Source organism: Hyalella azteca, unplaced genomic scaffold (genome assembly GCF_000764305.2).
Source record: "Hyalella azteca isolate HAZT.00-mixed unplaced genomic scaffold, Hazt_2.0.2 contig6532, whole genome shotgun sequence".
Lineage (NCBI taxonomy): Eukaryota > Metazoa > Arthropoda > Malacostraca > Amphipoda > Hyalellidae > Hyalella > Hyalella azteca.
Genome location: NW_025936691.1, coordinates 385,424 through 406,824, shown reverse-complemented (window position 1 = coordinate 406,824; position 21,401 = coordinate 385,424). Strand labels below are relative to the sequence as shown.

Sequence of the window (21,401 nt, the reverse complement as noted above, 5' to 3'; positions counted from 1 at the left end):
CAACATGTGACAGGCAACATGTGTTGGGCAACATGTGGCAGGCAACATGTGTTGAGTCAACTAAGTCATTCATTCGTATGCTGAAGCGCAACACGCACAACTCTATTCATAACCATATCTATGACGACCTCGTAGATCTGGGGGAGGAACAGCGTCCTTATTCACGAAGAAGGAGGTTATTTTGAAATTATACGCTAGTCAAACATGTATGTTAATGTTGGAAAGTATTTTGCCAAAAAGGTCTTCTATTCTCGGGACATTGTTTCAGACGAGCTAACTAGGTAATAGTACAATAAATAGTTTCCTTACGATCAACCTCAGTAATAGATTCAGAGTATTTTCTAAACAGAATTTTTTTGTATTTTCGTAAGGCTAAGATTCGAGGGTTTGATATGATTTAAGGTGAAGCAAATTCTATAGTCTCGGTAAATTATGGTTTGAAGACCGTTAATTTCAAAACTAAATGAGCATAAGCAAAAGAAGTTCGTGTCCAAGCCGTAAATTTCGGTTTTCGATACACTCAATTCTCAGTGCGTTCGTTCGATTTAGTAACTTTCAATTAAGAAACGACATACTATTGTTGGCTTCCATCTCCATAATAAAATTTATCGATGGATGTTACAGGTTGAAATAATCCAAGAAAAAAGCGATTATTGAAAATTAGAAAATTGTACCTATTGCACAATTCCAAATTTTACCTATTGTAAAAATTGGCTTACAATTATCGAGAGAATGATCCAATCAATAAACCTTATAGAAGTTCTTGAATATGTTAGCGACTATAGGAAGAAGGGAACGGTCCATGCCGAAGCCGCATAACTGTTTTTTTTTTCTTGTAAATGCGACAAAAAGAGTTCATTACCGATGATTGCAAAAACTTTTTGGTTAAGCTTCTAGGACAAAGACCTGGTCATTCACATATATGAGCAAAGAATTGAGGTAAATTTTCAATAATTTTGGTGTAAAGAATATCATGGAATAAATTTTCTACCTTCACTCATCAGCTCTAAAGCATACGAATATACAAATATCAATTAGTGAATTCTGCAGTCGCTTGATAAGAAATGTGAATGTTATGAACGAGAACTTTTTGTTATTGCAACAACTTGAATTAGAAAAGATTTGGTCGTTATTAATGCATGTTTACCTTAAAATTTGAAGGAGGATTAGGCATTCGATAATTCCGTGTCAATTTGAACGGTTAATTGGGAAGCCGCTCCAATAGCGAGCTCTCATAATTTATTCCAGCTTGTATTGGAAACTGATGGTTATTCCAACACTGCATTACCGGATGATATCAAATGGGTATCAGAGATTATCTAATAATAAGATGGGCATCAGAGATTATCTAATAATAAGATGGGCATCAGATATTATCTAATAATCTGGTGGGCAACATGCATTAATTACCTTATTATCAGATGAGCATCTTGTATAGCCCGATCAAGAGATATGTATCAGTTATTACGTACACATGATTTGAAAAAATTATATTTACTTTAGTCCTAATTATAAAATATTAATAATTATGCGATTATAAAATAATGATACAGCTTAGTTAAAATGTGCGAATATGCAACAAACACACATGAAAATACAATATATACCGTTTGCCTGGTATTTTAGTTCATTTGATATGTTAAGTTGTCAAATTCATTAGTTCAGCTAAATTATTTTTCTTAAGAACCCAATTTAATTCCTTGGAATGGTCGTTTTCATGGTTTAAATGTATGGAGCTTTAATATACAGAAGTATATTAGATAAAACATCTATCTTTATAAATTGAAATGAATTATGAGCAATCAATAATTATACTATCATATGCTATTTATATTAATATCTGTACTGTTTGATATTTTAATGCCCAACGTGGCCTGCATGGATGAAGCGGCATGCACAATTTGTAGTATTTTATCTTCATTTGATTGGAATCTAAAACACTGCAGAGACTAAATACTTCTTAGTCTCAAAATAAATACAGCGATTTTAATCCGTATTCAATTATCAAATGGATTTCCATGTGCTAATTTGATGCGCGATGCTGATTAAACATTTATCCATGATGCCAAAATTCGATTTATCGGAATTCTAAATAGGTCGATCGGTACAATTTTACTGAATTTTTTCCTGCCAGTGTCGATCGGAATCATTTAACGGAATTTTTATCCTGCCATGATTTTACTCGTCAATTTTTCTGTGATCACAATAACCTTGACTTACACGAACTCTTATTAGATCAATTGCAACAGTATAACTGTGGTCGCAATAACTGTAATTTATATGATCCCTTAACAGTTCAGTCTTCCCAATTTTACAGAATTTTTCAACTCTCAGGTTCATGTGGGAATCCCGATGCGAAGCGCCTGTATGACGACCTCCTCTCCAACTACAACAAACTCGTGCGTCCCGTCATTAACGTCAGCGATCCGGTGGTGGTCAAGATCAAACTCAAACTTTCTCAACTCATCGATGTGGTGAGTACTATTTTAAAGGACTAATTTTACTTCTCTTTTCTGTCATTATTTAAACTGACGCTAGGTTTCAGACAAAGGGAATGATAATATTCATAGCCTATATGTTATTTATGTTATGTATATTAATAGTCTATTGTACTCTAAATTAAATATTCCGAATTCAAGATTTTTGATCTAATGCTCAAAATATTATTATCTAATTTCAGTTTGATAATGTTGAACAATTGCCAAAATTCAACCTAAAAATTTTCTACTTCATTCCTGAACTCCAACATGAATAATTTCGATTTGATAATTATTACAATGTAATGTTTCGATTTCGTTATTTATTAAGTTATTTTTATATAAAGTTCGTCACCGGAGTTCCACCTTGATTGGTACCTATTAATATTATTGCTATTATAAATTATTATTGCCATGTGCATCAGGTGAACAAAAATGTCTACCGATGAATTTACGGGCGATTCTGAATGTGCGAAAAATGAAATTCGGAACAAAAAATACTTGGATGAGTAAATTGAAATGTTTTCAGAAACAGTGGATCGAATCTTAATTGGAAAACAAAATTCTGTTTCCTGTTTACAAGGCTTGCAAATTCTTAACAATATTTGCATGATGGAGTGAATTACTTATTATGTATTACATGAACTAAAAATTATTCGTCAAATTTAGTGCATAGGATTGAGGGTGAAGGGTATAGAGGTTGAATGTGGAGGGCTGATGGTATAGTGGTTGAATGTAGATGGAGGAGGGCGGATGGTGGAGGGTTTAGGTTAAAGGTTAACGGACCAGGGTTCAGCAGGGTTTAAAGTTGATGGTTAAAAAAAAATCGAGAATTGTGGTTTAGGGGTTGAGGGTTGAGACTTGAGAATAAGTAGTTAAGGGTGGAAATTTTAAGGTAAACATTGAGGATTATGGGTTTATAGATATAGGTTTTCAGGTTGAGATTATAATATTTTCTCATGCCATTTACTCCGATTTACGGATAAAAAATAACCTGTCATGACGGTCGCAGATCTGCATTTTAAATTTCTTCTCTTTAACAGGTTTCAGGAAATATATATTGAAATGTATAGATGTGGGGGTAGAGATACACGTGGATCGTTCTTTGGCTCAAAAGTTTCATTAGAGTTCATTGGTTCAATGGTTTTAAAATGTTCAAAGGTAGTGATGAAGGAGTGTCAATCTCAGTAAATAGAATATTTATTGAGATCGAATGAATTTGAATTTATTATATGAAAATGAAATGAATTTTGAGATTTATCTAATTTTCTGTGAAGTGTATTATCTCAAAAATGTTCAGTTTATATAAACAGAATGTATACAAACTAGTATAGGTTGGCAGACTTTGTTCTTTTAGGCAGGTTGCATTAATGACCAGAGAATTTGTTTTGTTGACGATTTTCTTATTAGTTTTTTCAACATATCGAACAAAATTTTTGGTTTTCACAGGAAAATTGAAAATCATGGTACGGATGGACATTTTTATTTCGTTAACGACGTTTCGAATGTTTCAATCATTCATTATCAAGTTAAGAAGCGCAATGAGTGACGAAATTTGGGTCGACATTAGCACAAAATCATGTAGAAATGTCCATCGGTACCCTGATTTTCGATTTACCTGTGCAAACGAAAAATGTTGTTCGCTATGGTGAAAAAACTAATCAGAAAATCGTCAATAAAACAAATTCTCTTATCTTTAATGAAACCTGCTTAAAGGAACAACTTTTGACATCCTATACCAAATTATACAAAGTGACGCCACTGCGCGGACGAAGTTTAGCATTTGTAAATTACTCGACCTCCGAAAACTTGTGTTCATATTCATAATTCAAATTCCAATCTCAAGATTACATTTTTGTGATATTTTCATAATTTATATTATTAAATGAATTAGGAATTAAATTAATTTTTATTTATAAAATTATTAAATATATATCGTTAGAGTCAAATTAACATATGCGGATGTCATATGTGCAAATTTATTTTCTGTACTCAAGATGCATATACTTCTAAATATATTGCTGCGTTTAAACTATATGATATTGAAGAATAATGCTTCACATCTTTCTAAATAATTCAGCGGTGAATATATCATTCATACACTATAATACCGTCCAATATTGAGTATTGAGTTCTGGCCATTGAAGGCATGGGGTCCTGAAGTCTACGGCAAATGCCTCCACAAATCAAAATATTCAATCGGCTTCCTATTATACTGCATGGGGTCTGACTGAGATATGGTTAGCTCGATCGATGAGTCGTTTTCGAATTCTCTGAATGCGAAACGAAATTCTCCAATTTCGTTCGTTGGTTTCGTATTTCGGGAGGGCACAGATATGATTTATATATCACACTTTTGAGGAAAATTTACTCATTAATTACAATAATAATACTTATTTATATGATTGCGTTTATTAAATTTGAATGATTGGACGAATGTGGGAAGTAATAAATAATAATTTCGTGATTAATGGTGAATAATATTAACAGCTTAACTCATTGCTGTAAACGAAATAAAATATACGAATCATAATAATTCAGTTACCCAGATTCCTATTAAATTAAAACCCGTCATTTCGATAATCTTTGTAAACCTCTAAATCAAATTAATGATGATATGAGAAAACCACGTCCTAGCAATAATCTAATGAATAAATTTGATTTAACCTTGCCCCCGGAAATAGGAAAAATAGGATCTAGGTAATACCCTAACACGGTTTCTATGGGAGGCATTTAAACTAATGAATTATTTTCTAAACAATGCTTTCAAGTTTTATATCCAGACCTATAATTTTTAATTCTATTTTGTTTGATTGTATCTATCAATAGATTCATTTTATCCAAAAATGTATTTTATGTTCTTCAACATATCTCAGATGTATATAAAAAGTAATCATATTCCGGAACTATTATCAAATAAGGAATTTTTAATATTTGGGAAGTAGTATATATTATATTTCTGAACTCAGCTCAAAAAATAATAATATAATAATAGAAATAATAATATCTTCCAGTCTTCACACACATCACATCACAAACATCCCAGCACACACCACACAATACACATTACATGATACTGATCATAGTATTGCAATTCTACCAGCAATTTCTTGAATCTTCATTACTTTAGCTCAGTTAATAAATTAATAACAAATAGTACTATTTAAATAAATACCGTGTCAGGCTCTGTCATCTGTCACTCTAGAAGCCATAATTTCGTGGGTTAATCAAGTAACGCTCTTCTCTGAACAATATTCTAGATCCATTAATCTAATTGTAATGAGTTCACATCTAGTAATTACGATCGTTTATCTTTGGAATAATATTTTTAATTGTATTAAATTAAAGACTGAACATTTAGACTGAAGATTTATTGCTTATAATATTCAGACAGAAGATTTATTGCTTTATTCGTTCATTATAGGAGCATTTACAAACGATCACTCTCATAGTAATAAAATGTTTGTCAAATTCCTTGCAAATTTAAATAATATTTCCTATTCTTTGATATTCACTCGTACATAAGTAGGAACGTTTTCCTATTCCATTCATATTTCAGCGAAAGTAATATCCATTAAATATGGATCCATATTTCATACGCAAATAGATACAAAAACTTCATCTTTTGGTGTCTTAACTTTAAACTGCGACCGGAGAGCAGCGTTAAAAATGGTCCTCTTTGTCATAAGTTGAAACTTTAATGGAAAGTTGAAGCTCCAACACACCTGCGTGTGAGGCTCCAACACACCTGCGTGTGAGGCTTCAACACACCTGCGTGTGAGGCTCCAACACACCTGCGTGTGAGGCTCCAACACACCTGCGTGTGAGGCTCCAACACACCCAGAAAGTATAAGTGAACTCAGCTCGACACTTACCGTAACTTCATTTATCGTACATAAAGTTTCAGCAAACTTTGTAAACAAGATCAAACACAGATGTTATTTGTTTCATCTTTTATCAAACATTTATAGAAACGGCCGAAGTGGATCATAAGTTTAAAATTTTCATTTAACTTATTAGGGATGCGTAAGTATTTTCTGTAGAATATACGAAAAAAAAACTAAATGTTTTCCAGAATCTTGTCCATGTTAGAATATAAATCCAAGTATTCAATAATATTGGTTGTGTTCCGACATGGAATTAATTTTTCATGACTTTCTTCTGCCTGAACACATTTTAACTTCCTTCTAGAATGGCCTTAGTTATTCTCAACTCGACTCTAGAAATAATAATGAAAACGATATGATGTAATAATTAAAGTACTTGTAAAGTAAAGTAACAAATTTGTCATCAGGAACTGAGCTTGGCTGTTTAAGCGCCAGGGGAAAAGCTTAAATATTTTTTAAATACTAAAATATTTGAACAGTACACTGAAAAAAATTAGTAGAGATTCTTTCGAAACTCAGGATGAAATAAAAAATAACTTTCCCATTGTTGGAATTTTAACCATGCTCGATCATATTGATTGATCAACACTAACCATTCTTATAAATAAAAGTTCAATATGTCCCGATATCCTATGCTATATTATGTTTTCAATGGACAACCATTAGGAAAAAAAGTACATTAACATTAATTATGATTTCCCATGAACTTTATTTCAAAATTTCTTTTTCAGGAAGTAAAATTTCTAAATATTTTTGAAATGCGGTACAAATTTTTAGTGTTACCCGTAATTTTTCGACCGGATTACGTGCCATCCTGTCGAGATTTCATTCGCCGTTGCCGAGCTCATTAATTTCGAGTGCCTCTGCTCAGAATTTTATATCTCACTTGATATCTGTTATTTCCTACAAATTTCGAACGCGTTATAGGCGGCCGTCGATGTATAGATGTTTGGGTCTCCATTTCTATTAGTACAGCGCGTAGTGTTCGTTAATGAAGGTACATAATGCATGAAAAGGTCAAGTATTTTATAGCCTGTAAACATCATTAAATTCTGGAAATTTTCACTATTAAGATAGTATTCTCATAATACATAGAAGTCACGCAATACACTTTTTGACTATTAGTCTTAGTTATTCTATGTAAGTTTTTGAAATTTTGAAGACGCATAAATCTAAGTACTTCAACAGTGATTGTCAGTTAATAAGTAAATTTACCTGGATTGGTAAATGAGGTAGCTTGCTAGCATTGTACTTGGTCTGGTGAACAAAGTAGCTTAGTAGCAGAGAAGTCAGTTGTCATTAAAGTCATTAAACATAATTTATTTAATTAATTATTTAAAGTCAAGCAGAGTAGTCAGTTGTCATCAGTTCTGAATAAAAATAATTTATTTAATTCCAAGCTTTAACGATTCTGGCGTATATCCGAATGATGGTCTGCTCACAGTGAATGCGAATGAATGAATTGAATAAGAAGAATGTAAAACGCTTTCCGTTTTGTTGAGTTTTGGTTGCTTTAGTCCGCGTTCAGGTTTTAGTATAACCACAGTTTCGAAAACAAATTCCTTTTTATTGAATGAAAAATTGTATCTGTGAGAACAAACATAAATATATTAACCCTATAAACTAAAATTTATGGTTATAATATTCAAATATAACAAATAATCATCAAAACTATAAACAAGTTATAAGAAGGCATAAATTAACGCACCGAAGTATTGTGGGCAGTTTGGACGCGGGCTACGAATAACTTACTTACTTGGTTAAGATGAGGCGCGTCACCGACTGAAGTATTGGCGCCCCTCGAATAACTGAGTTAGCATGAAACTATTTGATACGTCGTTGACTAGCTTTTACTCTCTAAAGGTCTGATGAACAGGTAAACCATAGGAGCCCATAAGAAATAGAGAATTAAAACTATGCTTACAAGAGGTTAGCTAAAAATATTTACAAAAAATAAAAAGTGAATGAATTGAATAAGAGTACTATTCTTATTGTCATTAGTAGGGTAACATGGGGCAGCGAGCCCACTGCGGGTCACGGGCCCATAGCGGGTTTCTCGCTAAGTATGGCAGATATTGGTCCGTGTTCTTCGTCTAATTCACATCATACATTCCTCATTAGTTGCACCTTTAAACAAAACAAAGAACCACCTCGTATCAATTAAAACTTCATCAAAAATTTAGTTTAAAAAAAGTGGGGGGCGCGCTGCCCCACGTTGCCCTATCACGTTCTCGTTCTCAAGTTTTACTCACGTGAAACGAACAAATTGAAAGTTTTTTATCCTCTACGCGCTTAAATTAACTTTTATTTTTTAAGAAGTTTTCATTTCATGGTGTCACTCCTGCAGTTTCTTCTAATTAACACTTGCATTTAAATCAGTTATTTAATTTTTTGCACGAACAGATTATACTGTCTGAGAAGTTGCAATTTACCAAATTTTCCTTATGAAAAATTGAAATGATGAAAATTCATCATCGCTAATTTATCCACTTCAGAAAGCATAGTTTTAAATCCTCAGCAAGTTTATCATTTGGTGTAAAGATTGATTTTTGTAGTTTATTCAACAAATTTGTATTGCTTTTTAATATTTCCGCAACAAGATATGTAAACAATTTTTCAATATCAAGAAAAGATGTCACCCACGATTAATTTACTGATCTATGAAACAAGATGGCCGCGCTCAATAAAAGTGCAATTTGCGTAATTAATTTTAATTGTGAGCATTAAGATGTGCGCAATATGCACATTTAGGAGCTCAGTAATTTATGCTCGCCAATTTAACTTCTCCCTCATCCAGCCTCATTTATCCCAGAGATAAAAAACTGCTCGCATGTGCTCAGTGTATCCAGGTGCGATCTCCTTGGATTTTTTAGCTGGGAAATAAAACTTTGAATGTGTGTTTTGCTCAGAATTTAAATCAAGTCCAGGCGAAGCGAGAGAGAAATTTAGTCTCCGTGAAGTGCCAACCTCTAATTGGGCTCGTTTGGTGAGCCTTGCTTAGGCAAATCTCCCAACTTTTAAATCTCGCTTCATGTGCGTGACACAAATGCCAGATTCTTGGTTGCGTGTTTAGCTTGTCTCCATGGATTAGAATTGGTCAACTGTAGTTAAAATTACAACCTGAGCTCGAATAAGATAAGTTTATTCATTGCAGTTGTAAAACATAATTTAGAATTTTCATTATATAAATAATTTTTAGTAGAGAGCCTAAACTTCAATGATAATTACCAAGAAATTTTTTAGACAATCTTATAATAATCATTACTTCTCCCTAGTGAATCTAATAACCATCAGTACTTCCCCCTCATTAATCGATCCAACTGAGTAAACTATATATATATATATATGCGGAGCTTATACGAGAATAAATTTCTTTAGCCTTCAATTCATGAAGGAAATTAATTATCGTGTCCCTCAAGACCAGTGCGTTTGCGTCAAAGACAGGCTTCGTCTGATCACAAAAGAGCTGCCCAGAAAGAAGTTCTGTCAGAGGCATCCTCTTCTTTTCATACAATTGATTTAATTTTGAAAGTTTGGTTATTGTCAGAGCAAGAGCTGTTCAGAGTTCCTCTTTTCTGCGCATCTTAATTACGGAAACACGATCTATTTGTGCAAAAAATATTGTATTGTTTTAATTTTACTTGAATGCTTTTCTTCTAATTAAATGTTCCACCGAAAATATTTTTGATGTGAAAAAACTGTAAAATTATTTCACAAGATTTCTATTCAATTTGATGTGTCTTTTATTTACATAAATGAAAAAAGTCGATTTTTTTACTGATTAGAACGCTGTTGCTAAAGTTTTTTTTTAGAATATTAATCTGCTCACATTTTATTTTGGTGAGAATCTCTATAATATCCAATCGAGATTGAAGTAAATAAAACATCTTAATATACTTCAAGTCATTACTAACGCTACGCCTTGTTCATTTGAAAGCCAGTTTAAAAATAAATAACTACCATTTTTTATTTGAATGTTTCAAATAGAGAACGTCGTGTCAGCTATCATGCAGATACGGAAATTCTACATTGGGCAGTTAAGGTTTATTAAATCGTTCAGCTGAACGAAGTATCAAGCTTGAAGAACGATTGAATAACTGAACTACCAGTGAACCTTAACTGACCAATATTACGTAGAACTCAATCCAGTCTTGAAATTAAAAGATCTGGAATTCGGAAGTTCATGAATGTTACTCACTCGAAGGGTATTCGATCCGCGATGGTCGTAAAAACCTTAGTACGCTTGATGTGCCAAACGAAAATAAATTCCAAAATTCTAACATAAATATGTGGATGTAGGCAAAAAATTTACCCATAATCAAGAATCGCAGTAAAATTCGAGAAGATAATTTTCTGCTGCATGTGTGTTTTTACTGTTGCCTGCTTCCCGTAACATGTTTACCCGGCAACAGTATGATTATATTCACTGTAAATCTGATTTATGAATGAAATAAAAAATATATTATTCTTCCATATAAATTAAAAGCAGTGCTGAATTGCTGTTCGATAATTCAATATTCAATATTTTACATATAAATGACAAAATAAATCTGTTTGTTAAGCAATCGTTATATTAAATTATCAGTATATGGACGATCTTACTTTCATCAGTTAAAGTAGAGCTTAAGAATTCCGCTTAAAATGTATCGGGATAAAATATAAGCTCCTCTTATTGTTGAAATTTGTGGGATTTAGTATTCGCATCGGAAAATTCGAAATTTCGTATCGGAATTTCGAATTTTGAGCTGATAACGACGAGCCTGACGACAGCTCGCCTCGCGCTCAATTCAGTGATCCGACAAATGTTGACCAATAGTTGATGATTAAATGAATTTTTGAGAAGATTTATACTCATTAAGCGACTTCTAAAACAATAATCACACCCGGCTGTGAAATATTCTAAGCTAATGTAAACTGTCGAGTCGTGCATCATATACACAGGCCTTATTTCATTGTTAAGTTATATACTTCATAGTTTGCATCATTTATGGTTGATGAAGGTACTAAAAATTCCAGACAATTTAATCTCGTTATCAGAATTGAATTTCAATTCTTAGTGTTCAATATATACGAACATGAGAGTTGCTTAAGATATTAATATAGATGCCGATTATTCAGAGATAACTTGGCCACAGGCCTGCAGAATTGAGCCTTTATAATGAAGAATATATTATAAGTACGAATAATGATAATGAATAATGTAGTATTAGGTACGTAGTATCTAAATAAATCTACATTTTAAAATAGAAATAAAAAATTAAAGGTCAACTTAAAGCCAAAATCCATTAATTAAATCCATAGTGGCTCTGAGTGTGGCTACTCTTAGGCTAGCGGCTTATATGCATTAGCCTCTGCATTAGCCTCCGCATTAGCCTCTATTGAGCTGCGAACAACGAACCTCTTAGCCGAATCCATTATGCTGAACTTGATTCTTTCATTATATTTCCTTTTTTATATTGAATGCGTTGTTAATGACTACATGGGGATATTTTTTCGTATAAAATATTTTAGTAGTTTTGTGTGGAAATTGCAAGACCTCTCGCTACTACGAGCGTACAATTGGTCGATCTTTATTAATGATGGCATAAAATGTTATATATCCGGAGTTTTTGCTCTATCTAATTTTCAAGCGCATATAAGTTATGGGGCGTATTATTATATTAATATTACAATTTCTTATAATATCCAACTAAACGAAATTAAATTTAGTGCATCAGTTCAGGTCTCAGTTTGTTACATGCATAAGTTATGGAATACAACACTAGCCAAAAACGGAAATTTTTAGCTATAAGTTATTGATAATTTTTACTAATTTCCTTGATAATTCGCCGAATTGACCCGTAATGTAATGACCCGTTCTAATCGGTACCTAACAGCCAGAGCATGAAAACAGAAATAAAATGTCATTTGAAATAATCTTTCAGACAATAATAATCTGGCACTATATAACAAGTCATAAACAATTTAATTTCATTTTAAATTCTGAGGATTGTTTGTAAATTGTTGGACAATAATTTCAACGTTGCCTGATTTACAAATCATTATGAAGCGCGGTTGATTGCAGTGTTTTGTCAGCCTGATTTTGAAACTCCATGTTTCCCTTTCAAATTAATATACTAAATAATTCTGCTAATACTGTATTGATACATTCAAAGTCGCGGTACTTCGATAACTTTGGCTTCGTATCAGTTTTGAAACAGTTTGAGGCGACTGTTGGACCAATTAATAGCGTACGCGCGTCAGGTACAAGTGATAAATCATTTAGGCTTCATTTTATTATTTTTGTACGAGTTTGAATGAGCTGTTAAATTTTCCTCATGCTGAATGTTTTGAGACGATTGGATGTTTGAATCTCGCAAGCGCACATGAACGCGTTACGGACGAATTTAAGAGATAAGGGTGGAATTTTTATATAAACTTTAATTTAAATTACCAATTGCACAAACTATAGTATGCAAAGCTATACCAACAGAATGCTTCAAGGTTTTCTATAGATAATTTAGTTTTTTTTTTCATCGAGCAATAAATATTGGATTTATACTCTAAAAATAAGTTTACCTTTATCTCCCGAATTCATAATTTTTAGGCGAGTGTTTCTCAAATTTAATTTCTGAATTTCTGCTCGATTTTCATTTATCGACATTAAGAGTTGGTGATGACCTCGTCTTAGAATTCCACTTATCGACGGGACGAACTTAATTAGGAAATTGGAATTGACTGACATTTATTCAAGCGTTAATCACGTAAGTCTTTATCGATGAAGTATCAGAGGATTTGCTCTAATTAAAGCTCTTAAGATTCTGGCTCAATCATTAGAGCAGATGCAGCTAAAAAAATGTGATAGAAAATTAGGTTAAACCTGTGGCTAAATTTATTGAATGTGAATTGACTCAAATTTTCTAGTTTCATTCAAATGGAATAGCAATATAATTTTTATTGGCATCGTATGTCGACATTTTTGAATATATTATTGATGAACTTGAATATTTCGACAAATGAACTTTTATCAATTTTTCTAGAATACTTGTCTATGTCACACGTCAGCGTATTTGTTTTTGTGTTTGCGTGTCAAAAAATGCTAAATTGACCATGTGTCATGCCTTCTTTTGTTCTATTCCAATTTATTCCCAAAAACCATTGTTTACAGAGTGATTCCTCGCTCATTTCCGGCGTTGAATCATTTTATATCTCAATGGGCATTCCAGATTGTGGCGATCAGACTGCAGCTGAGTTAGCCTTTAAAACTCGCGCCTTTATAGCCGCAGTCGTCGACGTTGTTGCTGCCGGTGGTAAAAGTCTGTTCAAACGCAGTAAATTTCGTTCGGAAGTGCATCGCTTTCGTACCATTACCAGCCTCTGTTGCCTTGTAACAGAGGCTGTAATTATTAGAATAGTGTAATTATTCATCAATAATTATGCATTAACTATTAGTGAATAGTGTAATTATTCATTAACTATTATATGTAGAAATTGCACGAAAATAATGGATTTTCTCTTTGAAACGCAAATTTTAATTGGTTATGCAATTTTTCGAAGCATTGAACGTTTAAAACGAGTTGAAGATGCGAGTTATCGCCATGCAACTACGCTATAATTTTCTAATCTTAAAACGCATCGCATCCGCGGCCTCAATGAATGCACGGCTGAAATTTAATGCCCATCCATTGCATTCAGCAAACGGCGCCTGCTCATTGCCTCTCGCTGAAATAGCTGCAGTTTAATCTGGGAAATTTCTTCCAGAATCACAGGGCCATAAAGTTGGATTGGATTGTAAGGCATCGGGATTAAACACTTTCAGATTAAAAGATTATTTTTCTGATCAGCATACGGTACGTGCATTTCATGGACCATAAAATTGAACTTTGAATTCAATTTCCGCTTTGACTGCATTTCGAAAATCGAGATAAGTTTGAATAAGAGCCCGACAGTAAAGATTACCATTGGTTTATCCTACTTAGGATACCAAAGAGAGATGGTACAAGCACACTAATTCCAGAGCTCATAGTACTTATTACTAAAACTTTCTAGGCAGAATTTGGTCAAGCATAACTGGAACGAAATTAATTGTCTTTGTTCATGGCTTGCGACTTGTGCGACAGTATTTTGCCTGGCCTGTTTGTTGAGGATCCACTGCTTTATCTTTGAATATTTCTTTTGGAATTTTGACGAGTTTTATGTGTATATGTTTCATTTTTAGCGCATTTTCTCATTTATGGAAAAAATGCCCTATTGTGTTCGTCATGTCCGTCCATCTGTCCGTCTGTCCGTCCGTCTGTCCGTCCGGCTGTCCGTGACTTCACTTTTTCGTCGATTTTATGAAAATGCGCTCTCTGTCCCTCACTGCAGTGAGTGCTGCTTTTTTTATATTTTATCTTCTTTCATTTTTTCAAAAACGGTTTTCGGTATGTAGTTGTTGTTCGGTGAAAATAGAAAATTAGGACAATTATTTGAGATTCTGCGACTTTTGATTTCGGCACTTGGCGGAAAACTGTGGCAAATGCCTGCAAAGAAATTAGGACTGCATTGGACGTTTTCTTTTGATGGCATTCGTCCACCGGAAATTATTTCTGTCGATCGTTAGTCGATTTCCTACACGTGTTCTACTTGACTTATTTTTACTACCTGGAATGTTACTAGAGAAAAAGGAATAGAAAATTAGAACAATAATATATTTTGTTATGATTAGTTAGAACATTATAACAACATAGTCCCTAATTATTCAAGGTTTGCCCCTTAGGGTATTCAGGAATTTTATTTTCAGTAACTCTTCACTTCAGCTAATTTTGTGCTGAAATTTAACAGCAAATGATGTAAGATTTATTCTTCTATTTTTTCACATTATATATATTCGTTTAAAACAAATTATAATCGAAAGTAGGAAGGCATTTTCTTCTGCTCCATGACATTAGTTGTAACAATATTTTAGAATCTTCATAGAAATATGGTGCACATATATTCGTCATAAAAATTTACTAATAATTATATAATTTATTATGTACTATGTAACTATTGTAATCAATATTAAAGTCCGAGGTTAGTATCTGAGAAATAAAGCTTTTGAACACGTAAAACGACTTATTAGAAATGCTATATGATTATTTATTTTCCTATAACAAAAATGAAAAGTAAACTTGATCCTCGTATAACTGATTAACGATGAAGGTCTTCAAATGAAACAAGTTTTATTTGTGAAAGTTTACTATAAGAGGCCATTGACTGGAAAGGCAGGTAATATAGACCGTTGTTTTGAAGCTGGCCTCGATGGGAGGTTGTTTAGTGCTCCATGAATTGCCTTCCCAGTGCCGCAGGTGGTCTCTCTAGACCATTAGGAGTGCCTCTCTAGACCATTACGGGTGCCTCTCTAGACCATTAGGAGTGCCTCTCTAGACCACTAGAGTGCCTCTATAGACCATTAGCAGCGCCTCTCTAGACCATTAGGAGTGCCTCTCTAGACCATTAGGAGTGCCTCTCTAGACCATTAGAGTGCCTCTCTAGACCATTAGCAGCGCCTCTCTAGACCATTAGGAGTGCCCCTCTAGACCATTAGGAGTGCCTCTCTAGACCATTAGGAGTGCCTCTCTAGACCATTAGGAGTGCCTTTCTAGACCATTAAGTGTGCCTCTCTAGACATTAGGTGTGCCTCTCTAAACCTTTAGAAGTGCCTCTCTAGAACATTAGGAGTGCCTCTCTAGACCATTAGGAGTACCTCTCCAGACCATTAGAAGTGCCTCTCTAAACCCTTAAGAGTGCCTCTCTAAACCATTAGGAGTGCCTCTCTAGACTATTAGGAGCCCCTCTCTTGACCATTAGGAGTGCCAAACTATACCACTAGGAGTGCCTCTCTAAACCATTAGGAATGCCTCTCTAGACCATTAGAAGTGCCTCTCTAGACCATTAGGAGTGTCTCTCTAGACCATTAGGAGTGTCTCTCTAGACCATTTGTAAAATCCTTTCTAGACCACTAGGATTGCCTCTGTAGACCATTAGGAGTGCCTTCCTAAACCATTAAGAGTGCCCTCTCTACACCATAAGGGGTGTCTCTCTAGGCCATTAGTAAAACCCTCTCCAGACCACTATGAGTGCCTCCCTAGACCACTGAAAGTGCCTCTCTAGACCACTGAGAGTGCCTCCCTAGACCATTAGGAGTGCCTCCCTAGACCATTAGTAAAACCCTCTCTAGACCATTAGGAGTGACTCTCTAGACTATTGAGAGTGCCTCTCTAGTCCACTAGGAATGCCTCTCTAAACCATTGTAAGTTCATTTCTAGATCATTAGGAGTGTCTCTCTAGACCATAATTAGGAGTGCACACTCTAGACCATTAGGAGTGCCTCTCTAAACCTTTAGAAGTGCCTCTCTAGACCATTATGAGTACCTCTCTAGACCATTAGGAGTGACTCTCTAGACCATTAGGAGTGCCTTTCTAGACCATTAGGAGTGCTCTCCATTGACCATTAGTAGGGGAGTAGATTCAGTTAGCCCCCTTAAACAAGTTAGACCTTTAGCAGTCCTCGAATTTGATGCTCTTCTATATGCACACTAGCCTATTAGACCATTAACAGTGCTTCATTGATCTCCCCCTTATATTGCTCTCGAACTTTTTTTACCATAAAGATTTCTTCATTCAGTTGTCCCATTATATTGCTCACTGACCTGTTAAACCATTAGTGGTCAGTAAGCAATTAATCAGCACTTAATTTGTTGAGGGTGTTAGTTGAAATACCCCCTTTTACTGAAGGCTAACTATAACCTGCCTAATGGCAGGGATATATTCAATGCTTCAATCTTCTTTTCAGAAAATGAAGAAGGAAATGGTTCACGTGAATGCATTTTAATTTGTGTGATTTTCTTTCGGAGACATCGCGAATTGACGAAACACATTAATTTCCAGTTTTTTTTCCTCAGCCAAATATATACAATCAATTTATTTCCCATTTTATGCATCATTATGCCGCTTCAAACTCATATTATAAGTAGAGAGGAGGGACTTAGAGATATTTTCCTACATGAAGTATAAATAATAATAATAATAATAATAATAATAATAATAATAACGGTTTCAGCGTTTATTAGGCCATATAGGCCTGTCGCCGATTCTTTATTAACATCGCAGAACATCCACAGCATGTTGCGGTCTCGAACTCACAACTCACTGATTCAAATTCTGCTGTGCTTAACCGCCCTGCCTCCTTGCCGATTCTGACCAGAAACCGGCGCACAGAGCTGGGATCGAACCCGCGCCTCTCTGCGCCAATCTTGGGACTCTGGACTGTAACCACTGAGCCACCCTGCCATAAAAGTATAATTGTTACCATATTTCATTGTGTGCTTGCCAAGTAGTTTAATTTTCTCCTATAATCTCCAGACCTTGCGATGAGAAGTTATCCATCCTTGGCTTCCTTTTAAATGTCTTGACAAACGTCCCGCTATTAATCAAAGAGCGTCGTGCACTCTCTACGCTACCAATGTCTAGCCCCAGCAATGAAGGACACTTTATTTCACCTTCAATTACCTGTACAATGTGTAAAAACATCCATAAAACATGTAGTACGTTCATAAATGTCTCTGAAGGATTGGTATATGACACTTCAATGTTTCAGCTTGATCCTCAAGCCAACAATGTCTTACAAAATTGTAAATGAAGCTTTGCACACGGCAATGCATTCCACACCACCTTCTTTGTTCAAGCAAACTTTGCACACTAACTATGAGTATTGTGTTGTAGAGATCACACCTACTTTGTTTGAAATGTCACCCATCACCTATTCTGATAATAGATTCAAAATATTTAATTACAAGTCAAAATTATGCCAGGGTATTTCAGTATTTGTGCAGCACACTGAGATTAACATAAAATAATTGAGATTTCGAATTTACGGACATCGGGCAAGTTCTCCACAACACCATTTCTGAGTTGAGTTCTGGCAGTGATCGGGGACGCACGTAGTGTTTGCGGGTCCCAACTTTCTCACTTCTTACTATGCCGGTTTGACTTATCTCGCGAATTTTGTACCGAAACGATTTCAGTGAAAGGTTCAATGTTAGTGCAGTTCAATCAAAATTGTGCGAATAGTGAGAAAAACGGCTAGTAGAATCGGCGACAGGCCACATCAGGCCTACACTTCAGAGCCGACATCACTATGTTATGTTATGTTATGTTATTTCTGTTAATAGGAAATCTGTACATTATGTTTAGCGAACACCAGTTCTGGAACTGGTGTTCGGATGAACTGGTGTTCGATCGCACTCATCATCCCACATTATGTTCAGTGACCATTAGTATGTTCAGCGAACACTAGTACCTATGTTCAGCAAACACTAGTATGTTCAGCGAACACTAGTATGTTCAGCGAACACTAGTATGTTCAGCGAACACTAGTATGTTCAGCGAACGCTAGTATGTTCAATGAAACACCAGTTCAAAACTTTCCCATCTATGAGCTCTCGAAGATATGCCCAAATTAGAGTGATAAACTGAGCTCGTTCATAAATCGACATCAAGATTGTAGTCACGGAGTTCTAGATTGAATTTCTTCATTTGGTTGAATTGCAAAATTAATTATCTGCTCACCGGAAACTTAGAATAAACTGAGAAAAATTGATTTGCCGGACTAAACCAATTCAGTTCATTGAAATTTGGTGAACTACTGTGATTCAGTAGACCGATTTTGGTAGTTGATCGAACCCAATCAGTTCAGTGATCTTCAGTCTACAGCGTCCAGTAAAAGCCTCCATCCAAAGCCTCTTTGGGGCTTTGGATGGGTTGGTAATGGGATGTGATGGGCTGGCGATGTGACCTGATGGGCTTGCAATGTGATGTGACTAATAATGTCATTAATTGGCCTTCGCAATCAGCTATTTACGTTACGCCGGCTACGGCCCGTTGAAATCTTGCTAATTAAGCCAAAAAATACAGCAGCTTCTGAATTAGCCTGAATAGAAGGTGAAGTGTTGGCCTTTGAAGTCTGCGAACTGTTGAGGGAAAAAGACTTTCGAGAAGTTTCTTTAACTGCTATGCAAATTGTATGATCATGAGTTTGGTAATGTTAATTTTAATACTATAATTATTCATTGATGGCGTATTGATATGTCTGCAAAAATTTTGAAACAGATGTTCTGACAACATCAACCCATGTAAAAAATGAGCTTAAATATTGGCTTACGTTTTGGTCATTCGTTGATTTTTAATAAAGGCAGACGATAATTGAGGTTTTCAAACTGGATTTTCTATTCAATATATTCCAGAATAACTGTAAATTGTTTTTGTTTTAATGGCCTACATATATTATTTGTTTTAATAATGTACTTAAATGCATGTTTTTTTAAGAGAACTTTCTTTTTCTGTTTCTCAACTATTCGTTATTAAGTCTTAAACGATCCCACGCACCGACACACATTTGTTAAGAAGAAGCCTTAATCGATAGAATTCATTACAGATGGAATGATTGGAATTATCTTGCTTTCGTTTCATACCAATGTGGCATAAGGTGATATATATCACTTTATATATATTTCAATTGATTAGACCTTAATTTTCGTACTTTTCCTAATATTTTCGTTTCCTTGAAATAATTTGGGAGCCACAAAATTTGTCCTGCTTATAAATAGCCATTTTGTCAAAGATCTTCTTCGATGGATGTGACCGAGCTCATTTTATTCGATTGTGTTTGGCACGTTTTTCTGGTATTTTAGTTCGTATGAAATTGCATTAGATGTGAGATTTGGAATAAAGAATGTGACGGGATTTTAGTTTTTTTCAGCGTAATCAATACATTTCTACGGTCGTTGCTTCGGTTTACTAGTGTATATTGTAACAAGTTGCATATATGTAAAATTTAGTTTGAAGTTTCGGTAGTAATCAACGAGTAATATAGATTTATTAGTGGAACAACAAAATTTAGAGTATTTTATTTACTTCGAACGAGTTTCTGAGAATTTATTTTCCGAAAGCTTCAGTGATAAATTATAATTTCGATCACCACCAAGTAACAGCCTATATAAATTGCAACTGGCAGGCGCGCTACAAGATTGTCAACATCTGTGAGCGACGTCCGAGATTGCTTACGTATATCCATTTCAGAATTTATTAGACCTGAAACTCGATCAAGTTTCCAAGTCGTTTCAGGCAGTCCTAACAACCTTGTTTGATCATTTCTCGAGTATTCAACATGCTAGAATCAAAGTTATCGTCTCAAACTACATCAGCATATTTTTTTAACTACATCCAAATATTTTTTAACTACATCCAAATATTTTTTAACAACATCAACATATTTTTAACTACATCAAATAATTTTTTCATTTTAAAGCGCTACTTCATGTCATTCCCTTGCAGTGATGTTACTTCTCTCAGAGACATTACTTCACTTCATTTCTGTCATTCCCCGCTGTGATGTTACTTAATATCCTCTGAGACATTAGTTCACTTCATTCATGTCATTCTGAGACATTAGTTCACTTCATTCCTGTCATTCCCCCGCTGTGATGTTACTTCATATCCTCTGAGACATTAGTTCACTTCATTCCTGTCATTCCTCCGCTGTGATGTTATTTAACTCCTGAAACATTACTCGCCTAACGTCGTGTCCATCAGTCCTCCTCTTAGGCTGTACCCTCACTGACGCCCGTCAATCTGAGGGCTAAAAAAGCATCTCAGCCCGCGCTTGTTTTCGCACGTCGAGCTCGAAAACGAGGTACGGTGTCAACCTTGTTTTCCCTCCTCAAGATGAGGGTTCCAGTCTCTAAATTTTGTTCGGGTTTTCCTAAGGGTATTGGTGGCGGCTGAGTGTAATACGGTGATGTAGTTTGAAGTAATGTCTTTACTCAGAACTCCTTTCGTGCGTTTGCATTTGTGCTGACTTTGAAATGGATGAAGTGAATCGGAAAAAATGACAGATAATGAGTTTGAAATAAAGCATTGCATTAATTCATATTTCTGAGTAGGTTCATCAAACGATAACGCTGAGGAAACTATATTATTAATTATATTCAGGAGTGTTCAATAGTTATAAATTGGGAGCTTATTCAAGCAAAAGCCA

General features: G+C 34.7%; 1 protein-coding gene across 1 annotated transcript in view; it reads left to right on the top strand.

Annotated features, from left to right (window-relative positions):
- Positions 1-21,401, top strand: part of LOC108666871 (acetylcholine receptor subunit alpha-like) — a 145,858-nt gene that overhangs the window by 83,167 nt on the left and 41,290 nt on the right. Inside the window, exon 2 of the mRNA XM_018153809.2 lies at positions 2,335-2,474. Coding sequence (XP_018009298.1) covers positions 2,335-2,474 — 140 coding nt within the window. The remainder of the gene's footprint in view (positions 1-2,334; positions 2,475-21,401) is intronic.